The sequence below is a fragment of the Morone saxatilis genome, unplaced genomic scaffold, assembly GCF_004916995.1.
Source record: "Morone saxatilis isolate NCDOM2014 unplaced genomic scaffold, NCSU_SB_2.0 Contig11, whole genome shotgun sequence".
In the NCBI taxonomy this organism is placed as follows: domain Eukaryota; kingdom Metazoa; phylum Chordata; class Actinopteri; family Moronidae; genus Morone; species Morone saxatilis.
The window spans coordinates 25,185,650-25,207,942 of NW_023339663.1; the positions used below are offsets into that span (position 1 = coordinate 25,185,650).

Consider the following 22,293-nt stretch of genomic DNA (forward strand, 5'->3'; position numbering starts at 1 on the left):
TGTGTGTGTGTGTGTGTTATTATGTGGGGGGAATGTATGTCAGAATAAGACTGAAGATTGTAACTATGCATTAAATACCACATTGCTTTGAGTGTATTGTCTACTGTTTCCATGAAGCAGACTAATCATGGCTGCTCTGGTCCCTTATTGATTTACAAGTAAAACACCTTTCAGCCAGGAGAGAAGGAGAAGGAAAGGAGAAAAGCAAATGAGACATGGATTCTAAATATGGGGAGTCAATCAGTAGATGGTATGTGGTAAGGTGCATTATAAGACAACAGTCTATAAGCAGGCCTGTGTCATACAAGGCAACAACTGCCCAATTCAGTAGGCTCACTTGAGGTCCTTTTAAATACGAAGTGCTTAATACTAACAACACTAAAAGTTCAAAGTTTTCTGTTTGAAGAAATGTGCTCTAAAATGTATTTTACTGTGTTCCCTGGCAAAATGTCTGAGACGCAGACATGTCATTAACTAGAGAGAAACAACCACCAGGCATGAGCACTGAGAGGAGAAACACACATCTGTCCCCAGGAATCAATTAGCCACAACAAATTAAAACTCAAATGGCAAAAGGGTAATTTGTTGAGTCATAGAAAGTGAAGAAGAGGGAGGGAGGACAGGATGAATACAGGAAGGTGGGATGAGGGGTTTCTTAAATGAAGGGAGCCCCGTGGAGAGTGTGAGTGTGTAGTCTGGATGATTTGCAAAATAATAGCCTGTTCTTCATTTATTTCACTCATAACTTTGTTAAATTTCCCACTTGTAACATAACTACTGAAACATGCTATTGGCCCTTTTTTCATAATAGGAAAAGTGTCACGGATACAAAAACGGTCCAATAAAGGGAAAAGAACACATATAATCTTTAATTGTTTGTTGACTCAGATTATCTACATTTGTTTAGATTTGTTTGGGAGTGTGTGTGTGTGTGTATGTGTGTGTGTGTGTGTGTGTGTGTACTCCTCACTATGGTGTTGAAACTGAGCTGTTTGGGCAGGATGTTGCTGCAGGACAGGCAGTCTGCCTGGCAGTCACTCTGTCCAGGCTCACACAGACAGAGCAGCAGCAGAGCCACCACAGTCTTCATGGTCCCACCGTCTGCTGCACAACACAGGAACAAAACACATGTTCAGGTTCAGTCCAACAATTTGATACATGCTACTCCTTGCACAATTTCTCTGTCCTTCCTGTAATGCGGTGGTGTCTGACTTGGCTGTCTAAGTTTTCACTAAGCACTGATGCAGGTTATTGGGTCAACATGTATTAAAGGTCTTAAAGGACCAGTGCCTAGAATGTAGTGGCATCTATCCATAAAAAGGATCCCTGACATGTAAAGTACATTTTTCACCTAGTGAGAATCTTCCTTTGTCTTTTAACATACAAGTGTAGCCAACAAAGTTACATGTGTAAATGTGTGAGGGATAACCCTCTAAGATGCTACACAGCTGGCACAGTTGGTCAGTAACAAGCAGAATGGTTGCTCATCGAGCCTCTCATTTTCCATTTCTACGATGTGTAAATTAGACACATTATTACAAGAACTAACCTTTGCACTTAGGTCTTTGTGCTAAGCTACCGTCTTCTCAAGTTACTTCTAAATTGAACGCAAACTGAAAAAGACCATATCCATCACAGTAGGAAAAGCACAGGTAACTGATAACAGCTGCATCCCATTTAGCTACTTCCAGGACCCTATTATTGTGCATGCTGGTCTTACTGTCATGGCTTACAAATTTGGTTTCACCTGTGTTTTTCGTGCTATGACGAATCAAAATGTCTGCTGTGAAAAAAGTCTGTTGATCTTTTCATCTTACTAAGAAAGTAGCATTTCCCTAATGGGGGAGTATTCTTTTAATGTTTGTTGCATTTAAATTTGCCATTCAAGACGCAGAAGCATAATGTGCTGCTAACTAATCTTTTTTAATTATTATTCAAACTATTTATTTAACTCCACGTCATTGTCTAAATCTAAATTCACATACATTTATAATGCTCATTGGATTACCTTAGTGAACAGATGCAGAGATGTTATGGCAATGTCAACATAATATTTTAGTTTTATTTTCTTCTCCATATTGAATGCAAACGGAGGGAAACAGGTAGACCAATAAAAGGGTTAGTTGTCTGCTACTGTGAGATAAAGGTATTCCATTATTACAAGAACTGTGCCCAATTGCTTATTAATATTCCATATCATATATAAGCAAGGTGAGTGATCTGCATTTACGGAGGTCTCACACGTTAGTGGGAAGAGGATGATAAAAATGACAGGAGTGAGTTGAAGGGGACAGGAAGTTAGACTTAGGGACAGACAGGGGGATATAAAATGTGACAAAGAAAGACTTGGAGAATGAAAAAAGAGCGAAAGAAAATTGTTTGACCTTATTCTGGTAGGAGTAGCCCAGACTGGTGTGTCTGACGTCAGAAACACAACCAAGAGTTTTCATCTCATTAAACAAACTCGTTAACTCCTTTAATTGATGCCTCAATTAATGCCTCTGGCAACGAACTGAGTCACTGTTTGTTGCTGACAAACACACACGCTCAGACTCACATGCACAAAGCGTTCAGACACACAAACCTACGCAGCATGCTTACACACATACATACAGATACATGCATTCTCACACATGCAAATGTACACACTGCTCATGCCCATTATACAGTATGTTCAGACACACAAACACACAATACCACACTGCTCTTTCAGGTAGTCTTTATCTATTAAAATGACATGGCAGAAAGTAAAACTAATTTTCAATCAAAAACTACTTCATAATATCTCAGAAACGTGGAATTTATTCAAAGTAATTAAAAACTGATAAAAGTGTAATTGCACTAAAGCTCTTTCCAATCTCTAACTACCCATAAAACAGCAGCTCTGCAAAATGAATCAGTCTTCTAGTGTGCAAATACTGTGTGTGTCTGTCTTCAGTCTGATAGGAAAGAGGGTGGGTCCGTCAGTAAAGGACAAAAGAGCAGCACAGCCATTTTAGGCGGGAATATTGTGGGACAGCTAAGGGCAGGTCTAGGTTGGCAGATGGCAGTGGATTTAGACTAACTGCTTGGGTGTGTTCATTTGGCCAAAATGCATCTCACTCTCCATCCTCCTGTCACTGTCTTCATGCTGACTTGGCTTCCGAAAATTAGGTGCCATCATTAAAGATAATGCATGAAGGATACATCACATCTTTTTATCTCTCTTATCTTCTGAAGTGTGGCCAGAGGATGCATAAACATGTGTTGTATCCTATCCACAATACAAGTAGAATACATGCTAACCTTCATCAAACTTTATGTGAAACCATTGCGTTATAAGCCCCCAAAAAAAAATTCTACAGTTGTGCTGGCATATTTTGTGTTTTAAAATGTACTTTGTTCACCATCTTATGTTAGAATGCTAGTATTTGCTAATTAAAACACAAAGTACAGCTGAGGCTGGTGCGAATGATATTTGTCAAATTATTGGAGCAATTTCTGATGATGGCATTTTACAAAAAAGGTACTGCTCATCCCAAAGGGAGACATGATCAAATTTCATGTCAATCCATCCAATAGTTGTTGCGACATTTCACTCAAAAAGTAGAAAAGGCCTGGGAATCACCAAAGTCATTGTGATTCATCATCTGGGGACCATGGATGTCTGTACCAAAATGTATGGCAATCCACCCAATAGCTGTGGACATATTTCATTCCCCAGAGTAATGCCGGTAGCGTTGCTAAAAAGCAGAGAGATTGAGGGCTAGCACTAAGTTTTGTTGAGTGTCACATTAGATGTTTATATTGTACTCTTACTGCGAGTGTTCAGACAGGGCAGGACAATTCTCTTCCCCTGTGAGGATGACTTTTTTCATAAAAGCCTAATCTTAACTTGGTGAAACATGAATAAACATGAACCACAGAATATGTTTTGACAGCTGTCCTTGGAGGTTTAAGGAGCAGTCTGAATCCTGCTTGAGGGTGAATGCAGTCAGCGGTCAACTATTGAGGCCAATAGTTGGCAGTTCCTAATTCTTTTTTCTCTGCTAAAAAAAACAATTAATTTCTGGTTTCAACAAACTACATACCAACCCAGAATGCCAACACGTTAGCTGGGTTACAGTCACTCAGAACATTACAGATATGTGCACACACACACACACACTCCCTGAATGTAGTCTTTATCTGTTTTCTCTTGTCTATAAAGGATTCTGTGTTGTTAAAAGCCCTGTAAAATGAATTGACTTCTCAACTGACGTCTGCCAGGTTCTCTCGAGAGCCCTTAAAACCCAATCACTCTGCTTTTAATTAACTGATTAACCACTAAATAAACCAGTTAATTAAGTCATTACTGTCTGGTGCTGCGCGGAGGCACTGCAGATTGAGGTCTTACAGTCCAGTAGATGATGAATAAAGACCATCTTTCAGATGATAAATGATCTCTTAGTTGTGACTGGCTCAACATGTTAGCTTGATGTTGTGCCATTTAGTGTGTAAACTGTACCTAAGTTCAGGAAGTTTAGGAAGCTTTGCCTGGTTAAACGGAAAGAGTAAACATCGTGAGTCCCATGAGTCTTAGTTGATTCAAAAGTATGCTTAGTAAGAAGCCTCGTCATCACACAACTCACGACTCACTCTCAGGACAAACTCAACCTGTGTGTCACACTGTGTTATCAACTGTTTCCACCATTATTTCCCTCCATTACGGCCATTTTCTCATCAAGAGCAGGAAGTACAAAATAAATTACTCCCATCCCAAAGAGCGTCTTAAAGCCGGATTATTCACGCGTGGTTGAACGACGGAGCAGTGTGCATCCGTCTTGCACTTCTTTATTTTTAAAAGCTGAACTGCAGATTATTACATAACTTAAATGTAATAACCACAATATTGACACATTCACGTCAGCACACTATGTGTCTGCCCTGTAACTTTTTCTTACTTGGGTGGTTTCTATATAATTCAGACATTTGGACAGTTATGCCTGTGCAAGACCAGCAAAAAAAACAGAAATTGCTTTCTTAAATGAAAATTTTCAGTCCAGTGACGTTTGATTGCCTTATGACCACCACACTTGACAGACAAGTTCCTAATTTGTGTTCTGTGGAATGGCATCAATTTATAAGTCAGGGTCTTTCATGTATCAAGTTTAATCTTAATCTAGTGTTGGCGTAGTTCAAACCCAACCGATATCAATATGCAAATTAAGTATTTATTCACATTTTTCAAACAAAATTGTTAATTTTCCTTTATTGACTTTTAATATGTTGAAAACGTGAAAGCATCTGAAAATTAGAGCAATGACATAGTAAGTGATATGATTGATGATAAGATTTTAAGATTTTCTTAAGTAGTAATAAAAAATGACATAACATGGCATCACATCATGACCCTATGAACTGCAGCTTTAAATGTGATAGCTTTAAATTAAACTAAAGAACAGTAACTTCCACCCTTAAAGAAGGAAGGAGCAGCAGCATATTAAAGAAACAAATATTGAATAATTAGAGTGTATTCATGATGTTGGCTTTGTTCGTTGATGAGTCAGTTTGACAGGTAATTAAATGGTATTTAGTGTTCGACATGGCAGAGTACTTTATCCGTCAGAAAAGTCACTTTGATTGACAGCTTGTCCCAGGCCCACTCAAAATGCAGTACAGTCTTTGTTTTAATATTGATCGCTAACTGGCAGAGTGGTCATTGATGTAATACATTTCAGGACAGTAAAGATCTATACTATGAATCAGGTTGATTAAAAATGTCCAATCTATATATTAATTGTCTCCATTGCTACCTACATACACTACCTACTGATTTATCCTCTTCCTCTGACACCATCATTTGCTTTCTGCCTTTAAGTCTCATTCTCACCCACTCATGCTCTTTCTCGCCCCCTTCCTCTTTCATACACTTTGTCACTTTCACTCTTTGTATAATACTCTTTGTATAATAAAATGACAAAACTACTACTAACGTTAGCATAAACATCCAAACATCCACAAGGAGCTTAGTTGTAGTAGGAATTCCCTGCTATTGATGTATAGGAAACAATTTCATACAAATTATTTTGCTACTAGAGCAACATCTGCCTTATTTTTGTATTAAGGTGTTAAAAATCACCCCATTCGCTAATGGCTGGGAATCCTACTTTAAATTATTTCACATTGAAAAAACTTTGCTTTAATTGGCACTACATCCATCCAACATTCTTTTTTTTTTTTTTTTTAGCTAAGACTGATTTTCAGTGATTAATATACTGCATGGGTTTATTCTAAGAAAGCATAAAAAAATTGGCCGAGGCAGCAACAGTACACCTGCTGCCACTACTGTTAGCAAAAGACATATTTCTCATGATTCTGCTCCTTGTCTCCTGGTCAGAGTTCATGTCATCTTACAGATGTGTCTGCAGAGTGGGCGTTTTTACCTATCTCAAGCCAGAAGAAACCTTTAAAAGAAACCTTTAGTGCCTTTACAAGATGTTCCCTGTCAGTCAGGCTGTGTGCGACGTGGCCAGTAGATTACATGCTGAAGCCATTACAGGCTGAAGCCATTACAGGCAGACACGCTAAGCTAAATCAATTCCCCTTCTCAATGCATCTAATCACCTGAGGTCGATTAATGTTTGGGAGGTGTACCCACTCACACTTGACACAGATCACATCAGACTCATTTGATATTGATTTTTTTGTTTATGTTTTGAGTTGTGGCTATGGCATGTAATTTTTTGGTTTTCTATCCCGCCTGCACAAATTTGACATTTATTTGTTTGACCTCTGTTTTTTTGTCTTTGCATTAGCTATATAGTTATTATTATGGAGCTAAATTAAAAAAAGCCATTCTAGGCTGGCAAGCATTTTCAAACTCATATGCTCACAGGCCTTTGTTGAAAACAGGTGTAACTAATACTAATACTAGTGACTGCATTCAATTCAGGTGTGTCTGGCTCACTGATGCACAAATGGAAGACATCAATAATGTTATTTCATGGGCCTTTTCTGCTTTGACGAGTCAAAGCAAGATAAAGGTAGGCTATATTGAATGGAACACTGAATTATTGAATTTTGCAAAAGGATTTCTGAAGGTCTTGTGGTGATTTTGTTAATAAGCTTTTCTCCAGGCCTCTGTGACACAGAGCACAGTGCTGTGGAGCTTAAGAAAATATTTAAGCTATGTCTTCATTTGGCAGTTCCATCCAAGAGTTTCCTTCTTCTTTTCTTCAAGACTCAGCAATGTACGCCAAAGCCTTAGTAATATGGGACATTTTTATAATCATCCGTTTCTGCCAGAAGAAAAGAAGAGGTGCCATTTGTCCACCTCCAAAACAGGGTTACATTTTTATCAAGTTCATCGAGTTCATTCATTATAGCATAACAGCACCATAAGACTTTGCTCTGTACTGTATGTGTAGGAGACTTCTGTAAGGTCGAAAATATTATCTTAAATATCTTAAACCCTACAACTGAGAGCCAAAGTCATGTACCAATTCCTGATCAGTAATTAGATGTTCTATAAGCTTTGGGGAGTATGTACTTTTCTTGGAATTCTGACGATGGTGCATGTGAAATATGGTTTTATGGATATCTATTGTCCTCGAAAGAAAATTTTGAGCACCTCATCATTTAACAAAAATAACATTAACTTTAAAACAATTAAAGTAGATTGAATTGATAAAAGGATTGTTATCTAGCATGGGTTTGTTAACATTTTCAAAACCTCATCAGACATGATGCTGCTACGTTGCTGAATGTTAACACCGAACTCTAAGATGTTGTATAAGAACAGGGGACCGGACTCCAAGATAGCATCTGTTCATCTAAATAAAAGTTTCTCATGATGTCCATGCACCAAAATAGATTTTCTCTCTTCCTGGTTTACTGTTCTGTTCACTCACATAATTTTGGCAGAATGGGGAAAACAGGAAAACTTTCCATTTAACTGCTTTCTGAGTGCTATGCATTATTCCAAGATGGTTACTCCCACTGCGATCCTTGCTGTCACATCCTTTAAATAGCCTAAATTGGCTATTTTTGCAGTATTTGGAACAGTTCTACATGTAAAGCCATATAAAAACTCTATAGCTTTTGAATGAGTTGAAGCAATTGTATTACTGTCAATATTTTTCACCAAGCAGGTGATATTGTAGCGGTCAGAAATTCCTGATAACTCTGACTCGGAATTACAACCAGGAGGTTGATTTTCCAAACTTGGTTGGTACATTAGCTAATTATCTTGGTGGAAGTATCTCTCACCTGCTGGTCCCATAGATTATGATGTCACGCTGGACTCGTTTTTACAAACATTTAATCATCTGGGTTTAAAATTTAGAAATTATTTTAAAAGTCTCTTCTATGAAGGCCACCTCTGGAGACAACTGGCAGCAAACGTATCCAGCTTTCCTAATATGTCCTACAGTCAAACACAGAGGAGTTAGTAACTATTTGACAGTTTGGCCTCCAAATACATATGCTTCAACTCCTAGATTAAAAAGATTACAAGAAAATAAATTAAGGAGCCAGAAGAAAGGTCAGGGCCTTTCTGTTTTGATATTTTTCCTGTGCCACAGAACAATTGTGTTATCAACAAAACTTATATCTCTGCCCCCAGAATTTAAATGAGCGCAACTGCATCTGACAGGAGTCAGTTCTCTTTTGATATTGAAACGGGGCAGGAAAAGGAGGAGCACAGTGGGGGTGGTAAAGAGACGTGAAGAAGGATCTGAGAAATCCTCTCAGCACAAAAAGATGGACAGGGACCCTGCTGTGTAAGGAACATTGTATCCTTGGATTAACTCCACACGTTCACAGCCGATTCAGTGCAGCCACCAGAGCTGCACACAGCAGCGCTACGCCATGTGACCTGTGATCCAGCACTACTTATCCTCCCTCTATTTTCCCCATCCAGCTTTCAAATGAGAATGGTTTCCTAGAGTTAAGGGAGTTTATTATCCACAAAGCTCATAAGGCGTGCTATGCTGGCAACAAAACCGATGAATGCAATTCACTCATATTGACGAGATGGAAAAAGGGATCAGTGAGTTTTTAGAATGATGCAAACTTTCATTTAACATACCGGTACTAGGCTATATCAATTTAGACGAAAGCCTGGAGGGGATCATGTGGGTCATTTGTGTGTCTTCGTGTGTCCGTGTGTGTGTGTGTGTGTGTGTGTGTGTGTGTATCTGTCCGCAGCTAATCTCGCTTACCACTGGACCAATTTGATATTTTTTGCGCACATTTCACATCACAAACTGTATGCTCAAGGACCTCTTGTGGTTACGGTGATCCACAATTTTTGAAAAACCCATTTTATTGACTGCTCTGTTTTATATACCCATTGACTGCTGTACCTCATTCCTCTTAACTGACCAGTAGGGCCTGCAAGTGATCAATAACTGCTTCAGTTTGGGATCTTGTTTCCACAAGGGACAATGTATAGGGCGTCACATTAGTGTTGGCGGGTTCTTTTATTGGCATTTTAACTTTGAATTTACATTTTACATTGCTGGTGTTTTGGAATTGCCAGAGGTTTGTGTCCATATAGCCTGTCTACTCTGGTTACACCTTCATAATGTAACCTGCATATTGTCTCCCCTTCATTCCACTACTGACTGGACACCCACATGCCCTCAGTCTTCGGGTTTACTCTGGGTTCTGTTCCCTCCATGCAGCCTCACTGAAGACATCACTTGCCTTGTTTCACCCAGCTAAATGCACAGATGCTAGAAAATAAAACAAAGCTAATCAGAGGTACATTTCATAGCTACCAAAATCAGTTGCAGTCACAGGAATACTTTGAGTATTTGCCCTTAGGTATGAGAAAGCAGCCTCTGCTTTTCTCTGAATCAGTTCATAATTTGTTTTAGCCCGAGCGCTATCTATAGATCTACATCAGCTTCCTTCTAGAGATATGCAAGAAGCTATTATTACCCAGATAATAACCATGAGAGGTTGTTCAAAGAGCCTTTTTGTAATAGCTCACTTAATTCACCCATTTTGAACAGTGCCTTTGTTTATGGGGTTTCTTTCAAGGTGAACTGAAAAGTAAGCCCCAGGCTAAACAAAAACACTGTTAATTATTCAGTGTAAAATAAAAGCTGAAACCCAATCTTAAAGTTTAATTCTTTCATAAATGTTTCTTGTTAGATGAAAAAAAACACCTCATAATACGTTTTACACCTAAACGCCTGAAGGCATGAGGAAATTAATATAATAAATAATAATAATGTAGCTTTTACTACTACAGAAATAAAAATTCTGCAGCTACTACTACTACTAAAAATAATGTTAAATATTAGGAGTTGATGATGCATAATCTTCCAAATGGTTACATATACACAATTTATACTGTTCATAAAGGTTTTATACATATTTATACATATATGTGATTTAATATATATTTCATGTATCTGAATCAATCACATTTAGGCTGATATCAGCCCAATGATCCAACTTTGGAAGAATATGAGGGGTTTGGGCTCATAAAGAGGAAGGGGATCTGCAATGTCGCCATTGGCCAGATGTGGCCAGATGCTTTATATGTGATCAATAAAATCACCTTCAGTCTGGGTAGCAGGTTTTGTGTAATTTCAACAGCTAAAACCAGCCTGAGATTTATTCACATTTATTGTTAGTGAAACAACATTTCTGCACCAAAACTAGCTTTCATTTCAAATAACAACATCATTAATTAAAATCAAGCTAAAATCAGACTATAGGTTCCCCATTGGTCCCTGTATGAAAGCTTAAAACACCTATATTTAATATAATATTTCATGTTGTGTTTTTGTTTTTGTCATAAAATGAACCTTTAGAATTAAGTTATTTAAATAAACAAAGTATTTCAGGTTATGAAAACTTAAAAATAATCCTCTAATGAAGTGAGCCTGAGAAAATCTGACCCTGATTAACCGATGTGCACTCACTAAAATTACCTTTCATTACTCTGTGTCTCATGAGCTAAAGTGTACACACAAGCACACAGCAGCTTTCTGCGAAGACTCCCCTCCTCATTCATGGAACCCACTAGAGCGCAGCAGTAAATCAAGCCTTAACGATTAATGACTAACCAGGACAAACGATTTATGACCTCTCCCTCTTCACTAAATACCAACACAGCGACAAAACAAACTGCATGTGTAGTCCTCAGACAGAGCGTCTTCACCTCATGCTCCTTGGAGTGTGGACATCCCTGCTGCCTTATGCTTTTAACCCACTCAGACACAGTATTTAACCTTGGGAGAGTAGTTATAGCAGGTAATTGTCTGCAATAGCTCCTTTAGAGGTGATGCACTGACCCTAAACACAGAATCAGTGGTTTGTTAACTAAAGTGAACTGAGACATTATCCTAACCCGCTCTGTCTGTCACTGAGATAAAGCTTAAGTTATTTGATCAGTGTAAATACGAGCGCTTAGGGGTCAGAGGGTCACAGCAGCACAACACAGTAGCTGCAACACCTAACATGGGACCCTACAGCAAGCATACAGCAGATGATTGACAAGTGATGGAGACAAAGACTTGTTGGGAAAAAATTGTGCCTGAAAAACGCTTTCAAACATATTGGTAGTCTCTTTTTTTAAATCTAGATTTAATTAAAAGGGAGTTCACATTTGTATTTGATTGACAGTGCTACACAAACATTAGAAGCAACTAGGAAGGAGGTAAAATTATATCCTCACTTTCTGTAAAGTGTGACTCCAGTGCGGCTTTTTGTACAATATATATGGTATTTCTTTCCAGCCTGTCAAATGTAACAAAATGTGACAAAATGTCTGTACTTAGACGGCAAAAATGTAAAAGGTAAAAGACTTAAATCAAAGGTCAGAGGTCAAGCCCGTTCTTCTCCCTCTTTCTCCCCAGGGTCTTCTTACCTGTGTTGGGGTGAGATTGTGGGTGCCTAAAGGGGTCCCTCGGGTGGGTGCAGGTTTAGGTTTTGTCAGCGTACGTTTCCTTCCCCCGGTCTCAGCGTGGTTTTTCTGGCTACGTGGTGGATGGAGGCAGCTGCTCTTATAGAGACCCACCCCTCCCCTTCAACCTCCTCCTCTGATTCTCTCTCTCTCTCTCTCTCTCTCTCTCTCTTTCAAAACTCCCTCCTTCATCACAGAGAGAAAGTGAGAGAGAGAGGGAGGGATGGAAATCAGAGAGAAGAAGTAGAGGGGGAGACGGGGACAAGGCTTGAGGGAGGGAGAGGGGGAGGGAAGCAAAGGGGGAGAGAAATATACTAGTTAGGATAGGAAGAAAAGTAAATGGCAAAAGGCCAAAAGAGGGAGAAAATGGCAGGAGAAAAAAGATTGAAAGAGACGAAAGGATCTATCTATCTATCTATCTATCTATCTATCTATCTATCCATCCATCTATCCTACAAGGTTTTTTTATGTTTTTATTTTTTCGTAATGAAAACAACTTTAATAAATTGAGTAAAACACACAAAATGTATAAATATGCAAATATTGTTCACTAAAAAAGTTTAACCACTGGAAACCTAAAAGTCCATTCTTAATGTGTGCATGTGTGTGTGTGTGTGTGTGTGTGTGTGTGTGTGTGCGCACTGCAGGTTTCACGTTTCCTCATCACATGCATACTGAACCACGTTGTGATGTCACAAAATCCTGCTCATATGTACGTGTATTGAACTCACATTTAATGTGAGCACAGAGAAACCCTCCAGCAGGTGAATGTGTTTGTCTTGTGTCAAACTCTGCACACACGTCATTCTGAAGCTTAAACATCCAACTAAAGCAGCAATGAGCAAAACAAATTTTTCAGTAAAGAGTAAATGTTATTGCCTTTTCACGCTACTGTGATAGCAGTGTTAATTTAATATTTCTTTCTCACTCTTTTAATATGTGAGGAGAGTTCTTCTACTCTGAAGTCATAAGCTCAAAAAACTTGAATGAATTAAAACTGCTTTAAGCTGATTATTCCTTGTAACAATATACTACCAGTTATTACTCCCCATTGTGATATATTGCATATACTTTTACCTCTTTGTAAGAAAAAAACTAACTACGAAGAAAATGTCGTATTTCTGTGCAGTGTTCTTTTGAAGAGAGGTTGGAGGACATCTGACTGTCACTCCCACAACATGGTGGAGGAGTGACAGCCAGATGTCCTCCAACCTCTCTTCAGGCAGTGGCAGGACTGTATTACTGTCATTCTGCTCACAAACAAAAATCAACGCTGGAAACAAAAGAATCATGACGAGCGTGAGTTCCAGAGTTTCTCATTATGCATCTGTCCGGCCTTCATTATCAGGAGGATGCGTTCTGTTTCTTTCTGATTAGGGTTACTTTACTTTGGCCATGTTACTGCTCTGATTCAAAATGAAACTTAAAATGAAACACACAAGTCACTGTTGCAACAAATAAAAAAAGAAGGAAACAGGAGACACAAAATGTAGGGAACATTGCAGAGACTTATGTGGCTGTAATAAAATGAATCCATTAATTGTCCTGATTTAAATTTCACTGTAAATACTGGATCACATAGCCTTTGAGATAGAATGGAATGAGACCAAGGCAGGCATTAATAATAACAATAATAATAACAATAATAATAATAATAATAATATTAATAATAAATGTCATACACAAGTCACCTTTTTATTTATGAGATCCTTTGAGCCATTACAATATGGATATCAGATGTCTTAATAATATATTTAATTTAAGTATTAAGGATAAATACATGTTTATAAATATACTGTTTGATAGATATTCTAAATGCAGATTATGCTTTTCAGGCAAATAAGTTTCACATACTTAAACACAGTAGGTGATTTGAGTTGGAGATGACCAAATGCAACCCCGTTGTTAACCTGCATCCCCCTCTCCATCCCCTATAGCAGCACAGAGAGTGCAGGGGCAGAAAGGTTGTTTATTTGAATATGTAGTCTAGTCTGCATGATTCATTGATCCTTTATCCGACTGAGGTTTGTGCATGTTAGAATCTACGGCCCCGACCATGGCTCTGAAATATCAGTAGCCTGACTGTGCTGTGTATTGATAAATCCATGACACTGTCCGTGGTGCTGAAGTAGCAGACGGATTTTTTACTGCACCTTTTTCTTGCTGTCCTGTCCTTCTGTCAGTTTCGTCTTGGATCTATAATATTCTCTAGACTATATACTATAAATTCTCAATTTTATTCTATGTAAAATGACATTAAACATCAAATAAAAATAGATAATGGGTCCCAGTTCAAATTTCTTGTTAGTCATCTGACTGTACCTTGTTACTGCTATGGAAATATTTGTTAGGGAAAATTCTGTATGTTGCATGTTGCATGTTCTGTCGATGTTTCTTTAATAACTTTTATTGCATAAAACCAGCTGTCGGATCTTAACAAGCAGACCTGAGACATCATTCTACCTGCGCAGCTGTCTAGGAGTTGGTAACATGCCAGCGTGACAGCCATCTACCCTTATATCAGAGACATACGTACATCATCAGTTTGTTCAACTTGACATGTGTGTTTCTATTCTTTGCCGATGTACAGCTGGGACAAAGAAGGTCATCATAAAAACATGACTGCGTAGGTGTGGGGCCAACATGAACCTCAAGGACAGCCTCTCTGAGTCTGCAGAATTCTACTCAAGGTATGAAGCCCATCTTACTCTATGCTTTCTCATTTATTCAGGTTTTTCCTTTATTCGTCATCAATTTACATTTTAAAGATAATAAGTTCCGTAATCTTGGCTGGGTCTGAACATCAATCACCAATCCTGTTCCTATGTCTTCTGATTCTATGGTGTATGTTGTATCTTTGTAAGGCTGAGGTTTTGTTGTGTGGTCATTCCTCTTGAGGATTCATGTCAGCTGGGTGGGTTAGTTTACTATTTCTGGAGTAGTTCCTGTCTCTGTCTGTGTGCATCATGTTTGGTTTTCTTTAAGCCAACAGAGGTTTTGTGAGATGGGATATAAAAACTGCAGGAGGGTCTGTCTATTCTGTTTATATACACATACACACTCACCAACAAACAAGCTGTGCTTTTCTGGCCAATTTCATATTGTTTTTAAAGAAAACATTTGACATTTTGGGCAATATGCTTATTCAATTAGATGAGAAAATTAATACTATTCTCGTGTCTGTCAGTTAGCTTACCTTAGCACGAAGACTGGAAACAGGGGGAAACAGCTAGCTTGGCTCAACATACAAATATCCACCTAACAGCACATCTAAAGCTTGCTAACAAAAATCCTCTCCTTTGTTTAAGCCATACAAAAACCAAAGTGTAAAAACATAAAATCTAGTCTTGTCATTGTCAGATCCAGGAAGTCACTCCTTGGCTCCAGGCCAAGAAATAATATGGCACATAACCCCGTGAAACTATAATATATTGTTCTTGCACTCCAGTTTTGTGTGGATTAAGTAAATGAGATATAACATATCAATTAGTGAATTTAAGAGTTGCTGGTAGGCAGATTTCTTTTAACCTTCGAACAGGACTATCTGTCACCCCTGCCACTAGGCTTTGTGCTAAGCTAACTGTTTCTTGCCTCCAGCTTTATATTTAACAAACACATATGAGAGTAGTATTGATCTCCTCATCTAACTCTCAGCATGTAATGTTGAGGGTCCTTTCGGTTATTTGTTCTTACTGAGAGCAGCAAATAAATTATGAGGTAGACGGTCGCTGTTGAAGTCTCAGCTCTGTGAAGTGAAGTCAAAAATGCTGCCTTACTGCTACCAAACCAACAAACTGTTGTTCAGACAGGCTGGTTGTTGCAGCAGTAAAGACAGGTCAATAGACCATTATTGTGTTTGTCTCCTGTAGTCAGTGGTTCATTAGTAGATACCCATCAGAGGGACAAGAGCTTGGTCAAGTAATCCAAAAGACTGTCTCATAATCCCTACGTCACAGGTTCAGTGTCCACTCGTCTGACATTTCTTTCCAATGCCACTATTCACACAGCATGTCATATTGTGGTAAACCTCAAAGCACTTGACAAACATTAGTAAAATGTCATAAGCATTGAAACTTGATATTTTCGCTGAGGAAAATGAAATTATTCATGCAGAGCAAATAAATGAATTGTGATCACCTAAAGTTCACTGTGTTTTAAGGACGTGACTTCACTGCAAAGACGATGCTTTCCATTGCCTTGTCAATACTTGCATAATTACTTTTTGAAGTAATCTCAGTAAAGTGAATGATACATTTCCCCTAGTTGGTCTTAAAAAGATAATGTTACAATTATAGGCAGTGGTGGTAGCTTGGTGGTCAGAAATTTGCCAGAAGGAATTAACTAATTCAACTCAGCCCAACTTAGCTCAGATCAAATAATAGTGAATCAACTCACACACAAATCAAATTAACAAAGAGCAGATAGTGCGTAATACTGAGAGCAGAGACAGAGTCATCAGATGCGTATCTCCTTCAGTTCAAAGTTACATTCTCCTCCATCTTCAGAGACCAAACTAAATGAAGGAAACAAACCTCTGGCCTCAGATGATCACCCACACAGTAATGATGGTCTGAAACGCTGACTTATTTGCCTCGCCTCATCGAGTGCCCACCCCTGATTACACATTCTGGTGTTTTGGCAATCTGAAAAGAGACACAAAATGCTAAATGAGCAATTAGGTTGTATTGTGGAGCCGACTGCAGCTAGCTGATCGCTAATTGAGCCGAACAACAAAACAGAGAAATGTTGGGTTTCTAAACAAAGGATCATCTGCAAGCAGTTTAACACAATGAAAATATTCAAAGAAATGAAGAGTGTGTGTAAAATACATAAGTGAGTAACTGGGAAACTGACGGAGAAACAATGAGACATCGATTTGTCTGATCTCAGCGTCTGATCCATGAAGCAGATTTCCCTCCACCAAATGAATCAATGTCATTAATTAAATACTCGTTAAGACTTTTCCTGTGGGAAATGACTGATAGCTAAATAGCAAATTAGACAGAGCCACAACAGTTGCTAATTTTAGCCTGCTCCGAATCAACCAGAAGAAAGACAATATAATTATTTAAAGTACCAATGCAATTTACATTTGAGCTGGTTGCTGCCAAAGTTTAAACATGGATATTATGTCTTGCTTGTTGTGGTTTAAATTACCTCTAAAATTATGTTCATTGTCCTCCTCCTTTAACATAACTGCCATTTCTAACTTTATCACGATGACTTTCCAAAATGTCCACAGCACCACCACAACACAGGACACCTCTTCCTTTGCTAACATTGAAGCTTTTTCAGTTTGCTTCATTTAAGCACCGTGCAACTTAGCACCTTACATCCACCAGTTGCTGTTTGTGGAATTTATTTTCATTGCCATGAAATCGTCATGCTCCATCAGAGGCCACTGGGACCTTGCTCAAGGTCAGCAGAGTAGTGGGAACCACCACTGCCTCCCTAACTGCATTCATACTCAATTATGCCACCACCATAATGAGAGTGCTGCTAGAGAGGGCAACCTTTATATCAACCTGTGGATTATTTTGTAGAATTGTATTATCGTGGCCAAAATAATTCACAATGACAATATTATTACAGTATCTACAAAAAAATTGAAAAAGAAAAAATATTGATAATAATGTTATCACTCAAATTAATCTTGAACCTTTATTGTGTGTTTTGTTTCTTTGTTGGCAAATGAAATACGCTCAACTGTAACACTGGCAACCAGTATTGAGCTGCATTACTGCCACCTATCGTGTTAGAATCTGAACCATGATTATTTATGGGGTGCTGGATTATTATACTATACTATATTACTATATTATCATATGTTTATTATTAACACAATATCAATATTTCATTTTTATATATAACGACCTGTGTAAATGTCGGTCTATTGCGACAACGCTAGGGTACACACATAACTTTTGTTCTAAGTTACTTCTGAAGTTTCAAACACAATTACTGCCATAGGAGCATTTACAGCCAAAGAGCCTACTCTACAACAACTACTGCATCTGTAAATAGGCAACCTTCGTCAATCAAATTAAAAGGTTGTCAGTTATTCCAATTTTAGTAAAATGAAAAGAAGTAGCAAAAGTTCAGTCAGAGAGGCTATTATTTGGTACGCTTAGGCTTGTAGTTATTTTCTTTTTACATCCTGCATTTACTCCTCTTACGCATCATTTCCGTGCTGTCATTATCAGGGGCTGTCAATCATGATATCAGCTGTTCTCATTAGCTTGTCACATCTACCCAATGGCACAGCAACACAGCTGCATCGTTAGCCTATCATCCTTTGCTTTCAGTCCATTCATGCTGCTATTATGCGAGCCCCACCCCTCCACTTCCCCATCACCATCCAGTCTTTGCAGATTCATCAGATTCATTATTTCATCAGCCTGTCTGCCTCAACAGAGTCATCAGCCACCAACACCAACGTCTGGACTCCATGGGGGGATTTAACTTGCTGCTGCTCAGGGCAGACGCCCCTCGTTTACAAAAGTCTCCCGGAGGGTCAAAACGCCAACGCCTTTCTGTCAAGCCTTAATCATCATATATCATATTTTATAATAAACAATTATCTTTATCTTCCCTGATTGAACTATTATTGAACCTCTTCAAGAGGAAACAGAAATGGGAATGTGGAGGCAGGCATAGAGACAAGAAAGGGTTAGAGAAAAGGAGGAAGAACACTTGTGACAGCAGGCTAAAGTAACGTTAGCTCACTCCTAGCAGGGCTGTTGGCATTGTTAGCTGGCCAGCAGTAATGGCAAGGACCATAACCAGCAAACAACCTTCATTCAGAGCGCACTGAAGATGCAACTTTTTGTAAGATCTTCCTGTTGTCCTTGTTCATGTATCTTTTTTGTCAAGATGTGAGCTGTGTAGCTTGTACAAAATGAATCCCCCAAATAGCCCCAGCCAGAAAGAATCTACAAATAATTATATAAAAAAATGCTTATTGGTTTGCGTGATTTCTTGTTCAATTACTTAATTCAAAAAAAATTTTTTGGGGTATTTTACAAAAATAAAATAAACTTTGTAACATCATTACCACCATTGTTGCTTATATCTATGCGTATCTGTTTTCTGTCATCTCTCTCTTTTATTCTCCTTTCCCCTTCCTCTGGTCCAGTCATGGGGAGGACAGAGGGAGGTTGCAGGTTTGTCGGAAAGAGATAACAGGTCTTATCTTCTCCCTGCCAGACGATGAGAGGCCTGATCCAATCGAGACTCGGTTTAAAGAATTCATTGACTTTTACACCCAAGCCTCAATATGAAGTGGGTTCAGGGGAAAACAAAGATGTTGATGGCGGGGTGGGGGTTCCTTTTGTTAAATTCCATGTCATCTTGAAGGAGCACTGCAGTGATTTAAGTGGGAAATGATTTTGGAAGAGGTGGGGCATTAGATAAGAGTGAGCAAAGTTTCAAGACTGATTTCCGAAGAGATTCACATCAAGCACATATGGGAGCACATATTAGCTGAAAGTTGTCCAGATGCAGGTCTCATCCATACTAGACATGAACTTCCTAAACTAAATAAGGCATCAAACAGGCACAGTACAAGTTGTGTCTAAGTGCTCCAGAAAGTGTATATCTATTTCATACTCAACAATCTTGAACTTTTCTTCTCCGAGCCATGTGGTTGTTGTTTAGTTGCCAGTGCGGGGGTGTTGCTAGCCACCAGACCATGTGGAAAACCTATGGACCAAATGTCACAGATGTGATTCATTCAGAAGGTGTCAGACCTTGTCATTTTCTTCGACCAAGATGGCAAAATGTTACTGTGACTGCCCCCTTCCTCTCTACTGGTGACTGTTGCCGTTCTTTCCCATCTAATTGAGCCGACTGTCTATGAAGGTTAATGGTCACCCTGCCGCTACTACCATCGTCATATCTGATGATGTTACGCATGTATTTGTTCGCTGCAGGGACACTACAGCTTCTCTGTGTATTATTTATAGCATACTGTCATTATTAGAAAATAGCATTCCCAGCAAAAGTATATACACTTAAATCTTTTGTGATATTGAGTAAATGTATCTCAATTTACTGCTGCATTTTATATTCCCTACTTTCTTGCATAATCTTTATAAAAGTGTAATAGCCTTTGTACTTTACAGTATTTCATGTTTTACAGCAAAAACGTGATGAATTGAACAACAGGAAAAAGGCAAAAAGAGCCAATATAATGTGTGATCAGAGACAGTACAGTACTGTATGATGTATTTGGAGCATGAGCAGTGGGTGCACTTGCTATGTGTATAGGCCATGGACCCTCGCAAGAAATGGGAGGATCACTACATGTACGTCACACAGACAAAAGCGGACCCTCATGGACACACAGACGTGGAAAGTATTGTATAAATTAGTAGATTAATTCATTCCACATAAGTTAACTTTTAACTCCTAGTATCGCTCTCACTACATCAATTCAGCATGTGGATAAATGAAGGACTGGACAGTCCTGCCTAGTTACTTTTTTTGTTTTACATTTTCTCCCCCCTCTCTTCTCCTATTTCCATATACATTATACAGTTTTACAGTACAAGTGCAGTGTTGTGACCCTGATCAATTGATCTGATCAATCATTGACGTCAGAGAAGGCATTACTTGAAAGGAAGCTTTGCGTTATGACCTCTACTGATGGTGACTACAGAGGAGATCACAGCTAGTTTTTGTTGCTCTTCTTGCTATCGTCTGCTTCATTAAACAGTAGATGCTGAGAGGAGAGCCAATTAGGCTTTAATCCCACCTCCTGCACGATGGCTGATTCATCAGCCTCTAAAAGTCACACCGTGATGGCCACATCAGCTAGAACTCATGAGCAAATGATTGAATAAATATATTTCTCCATCACTGCCTTGTGATGGCCTGTTGCATCCAAGGAGTTTAATGATGACAGAGAGCTAGTATTGTGCTGTAAATTCAATGCAATTCCCGTTATTCATAGCAGGGAGTCATCAGCTGGTCAATGGTGACAGCGTCAATAATCTAGCCATCGGCTGTTCAATAGAATGGTGTTGGAGGGAGGAGGAAAACAAGATGAATAAAAGAAGGAGGAGGATCAGACAGAGAAAGAAAAGGAATTTAACACGCACCTCAATTTCAAGATAAACAGGCTGCAAAGACACATCTGGGATTTCTACGTCAAACAGACTGATGTGTTCCCTCCCCAGCCCACAGAGCTCCTTATCTGGATGGAGACTGATCAGTGATAGAGCTGAAGGTCTCTATTAATAGGCTGTGGTGGAGGGTTTGGGGTGGCATGTTGACCAGCAGCAACCATTCTCAATCTGTGGGAGGCAACTACAACAAGAGTCACAAGATGAATTTGGAGGCAGCTCAGGAATGACAAGATAAGTTATCTTCTAAAAAAAAACTGAAGACGGGAAATTCAATTGCAATTCAGCAGTAGTAGTGACAAAAAAAACAAAACAAATACAAATGCGTAAAATTTAAAAGTTAAAGTGCATGTAGTATACTTGTTGTTCACAAGATAGGAGTTAGACTATATATAGGCAGAGGAAGAGTGAAGGATGAGACAATGTCATAAAGGATTACTTGGCGAGATAAGGGAAATGGGAAGGCACTACGTCATCACATGCCTCCATCTTTGATGTTTTCTGGATATAATAACAGGATAAGGAATATAATATGTGGTTTTTAACCATGTAAACTATGTCAAAACACTGCATGCTTTAAAAAGTAATCTTTTACCTCATTATTATAAAAACCTGTACATCTTGTTTTGGGTTATATGAACCATGATTCCTTACATATAGCTGTAAATTAAATGCCCTGAATTCATTAAAAAAACAATACAGTCTAAATATGGAGGTATGAGGATGTACACTATATTGATATAGAAACAGTGTTTCCCCAAACGTTTTGGATTGCAACCATCTACCACTCACCTCATACTCCCCTTATGAGTGTATAGAGAGAAACTACGGTGGCCACGAAACTCGAAAAAACGCAAAGGGGCCTATCCAGAGCCAGTATTTGATTTATTCATTCTGGGCTACTGTAGAAACACGGTGGACTCCATAGAAGAGGATCCGCTCTCTCTGTAGATAAAAACGCTTCATTCTTATACTGAAAACATACCTGTTACTTTTATATTTAATTTCTGCCAATAGATCCTCCTACATTTTACACACTGAAATAGTTTAACATTTTGGGAAATATGTTTAGTTGCTTTCATGCAAAAACTTAGATTTGATGTTTGTCCATCTAGCCATTAAAACAAACCCCTCGTCACCAGCATGTCTACATAAAGCTAGCTCAACCAAAAGGTGATGGGGTTTTTTGTGTGCTTATTTTGTAGAGATCCCAAAGGTAAAATGCTCCAGTAAGTCACAAGAAAAATCAACATAATATTTTGTAGCATAAATGTTTTTTTCTAC

At 38.6% G+C, this 22,293-nt stretch overlaps 1 protein-coding gene across 2 annotated transcripts in view; it reads right to left on the bottom strand.

The window, feature by feature from the left end:
* Positions 1–11,955, bottom strand: part of pnoca (prepronociceptin a) — a 14,535-nt gene extending 2,580 nt beyond the window's left edge. The window contains exons 1-2 of one of the 2 annotated variants that reach the window (XM_035682257.1): positions 11,849–11,955; positions 971–1,104 (exon numbers count right to left, since the gene is read on the bottom strand). In XM_035682257.1, coding sequence (XP_035538150.1) covers positions 971–1,090 — 120 coding nt within the window. In that variant the 5' untranslated portion in view covers positions 1,091–1,104; positions 11,849–11,955. The remainder of the gene's footprint in view (positions 1–970; positions 1,105–11,848) is intronic. The other variant, XM_035682258.1, reaches the window with a different exon arrangement.
* Between the last annotated feature and the right edge of the window lie 10,338 nt (positions 11,956–22,293).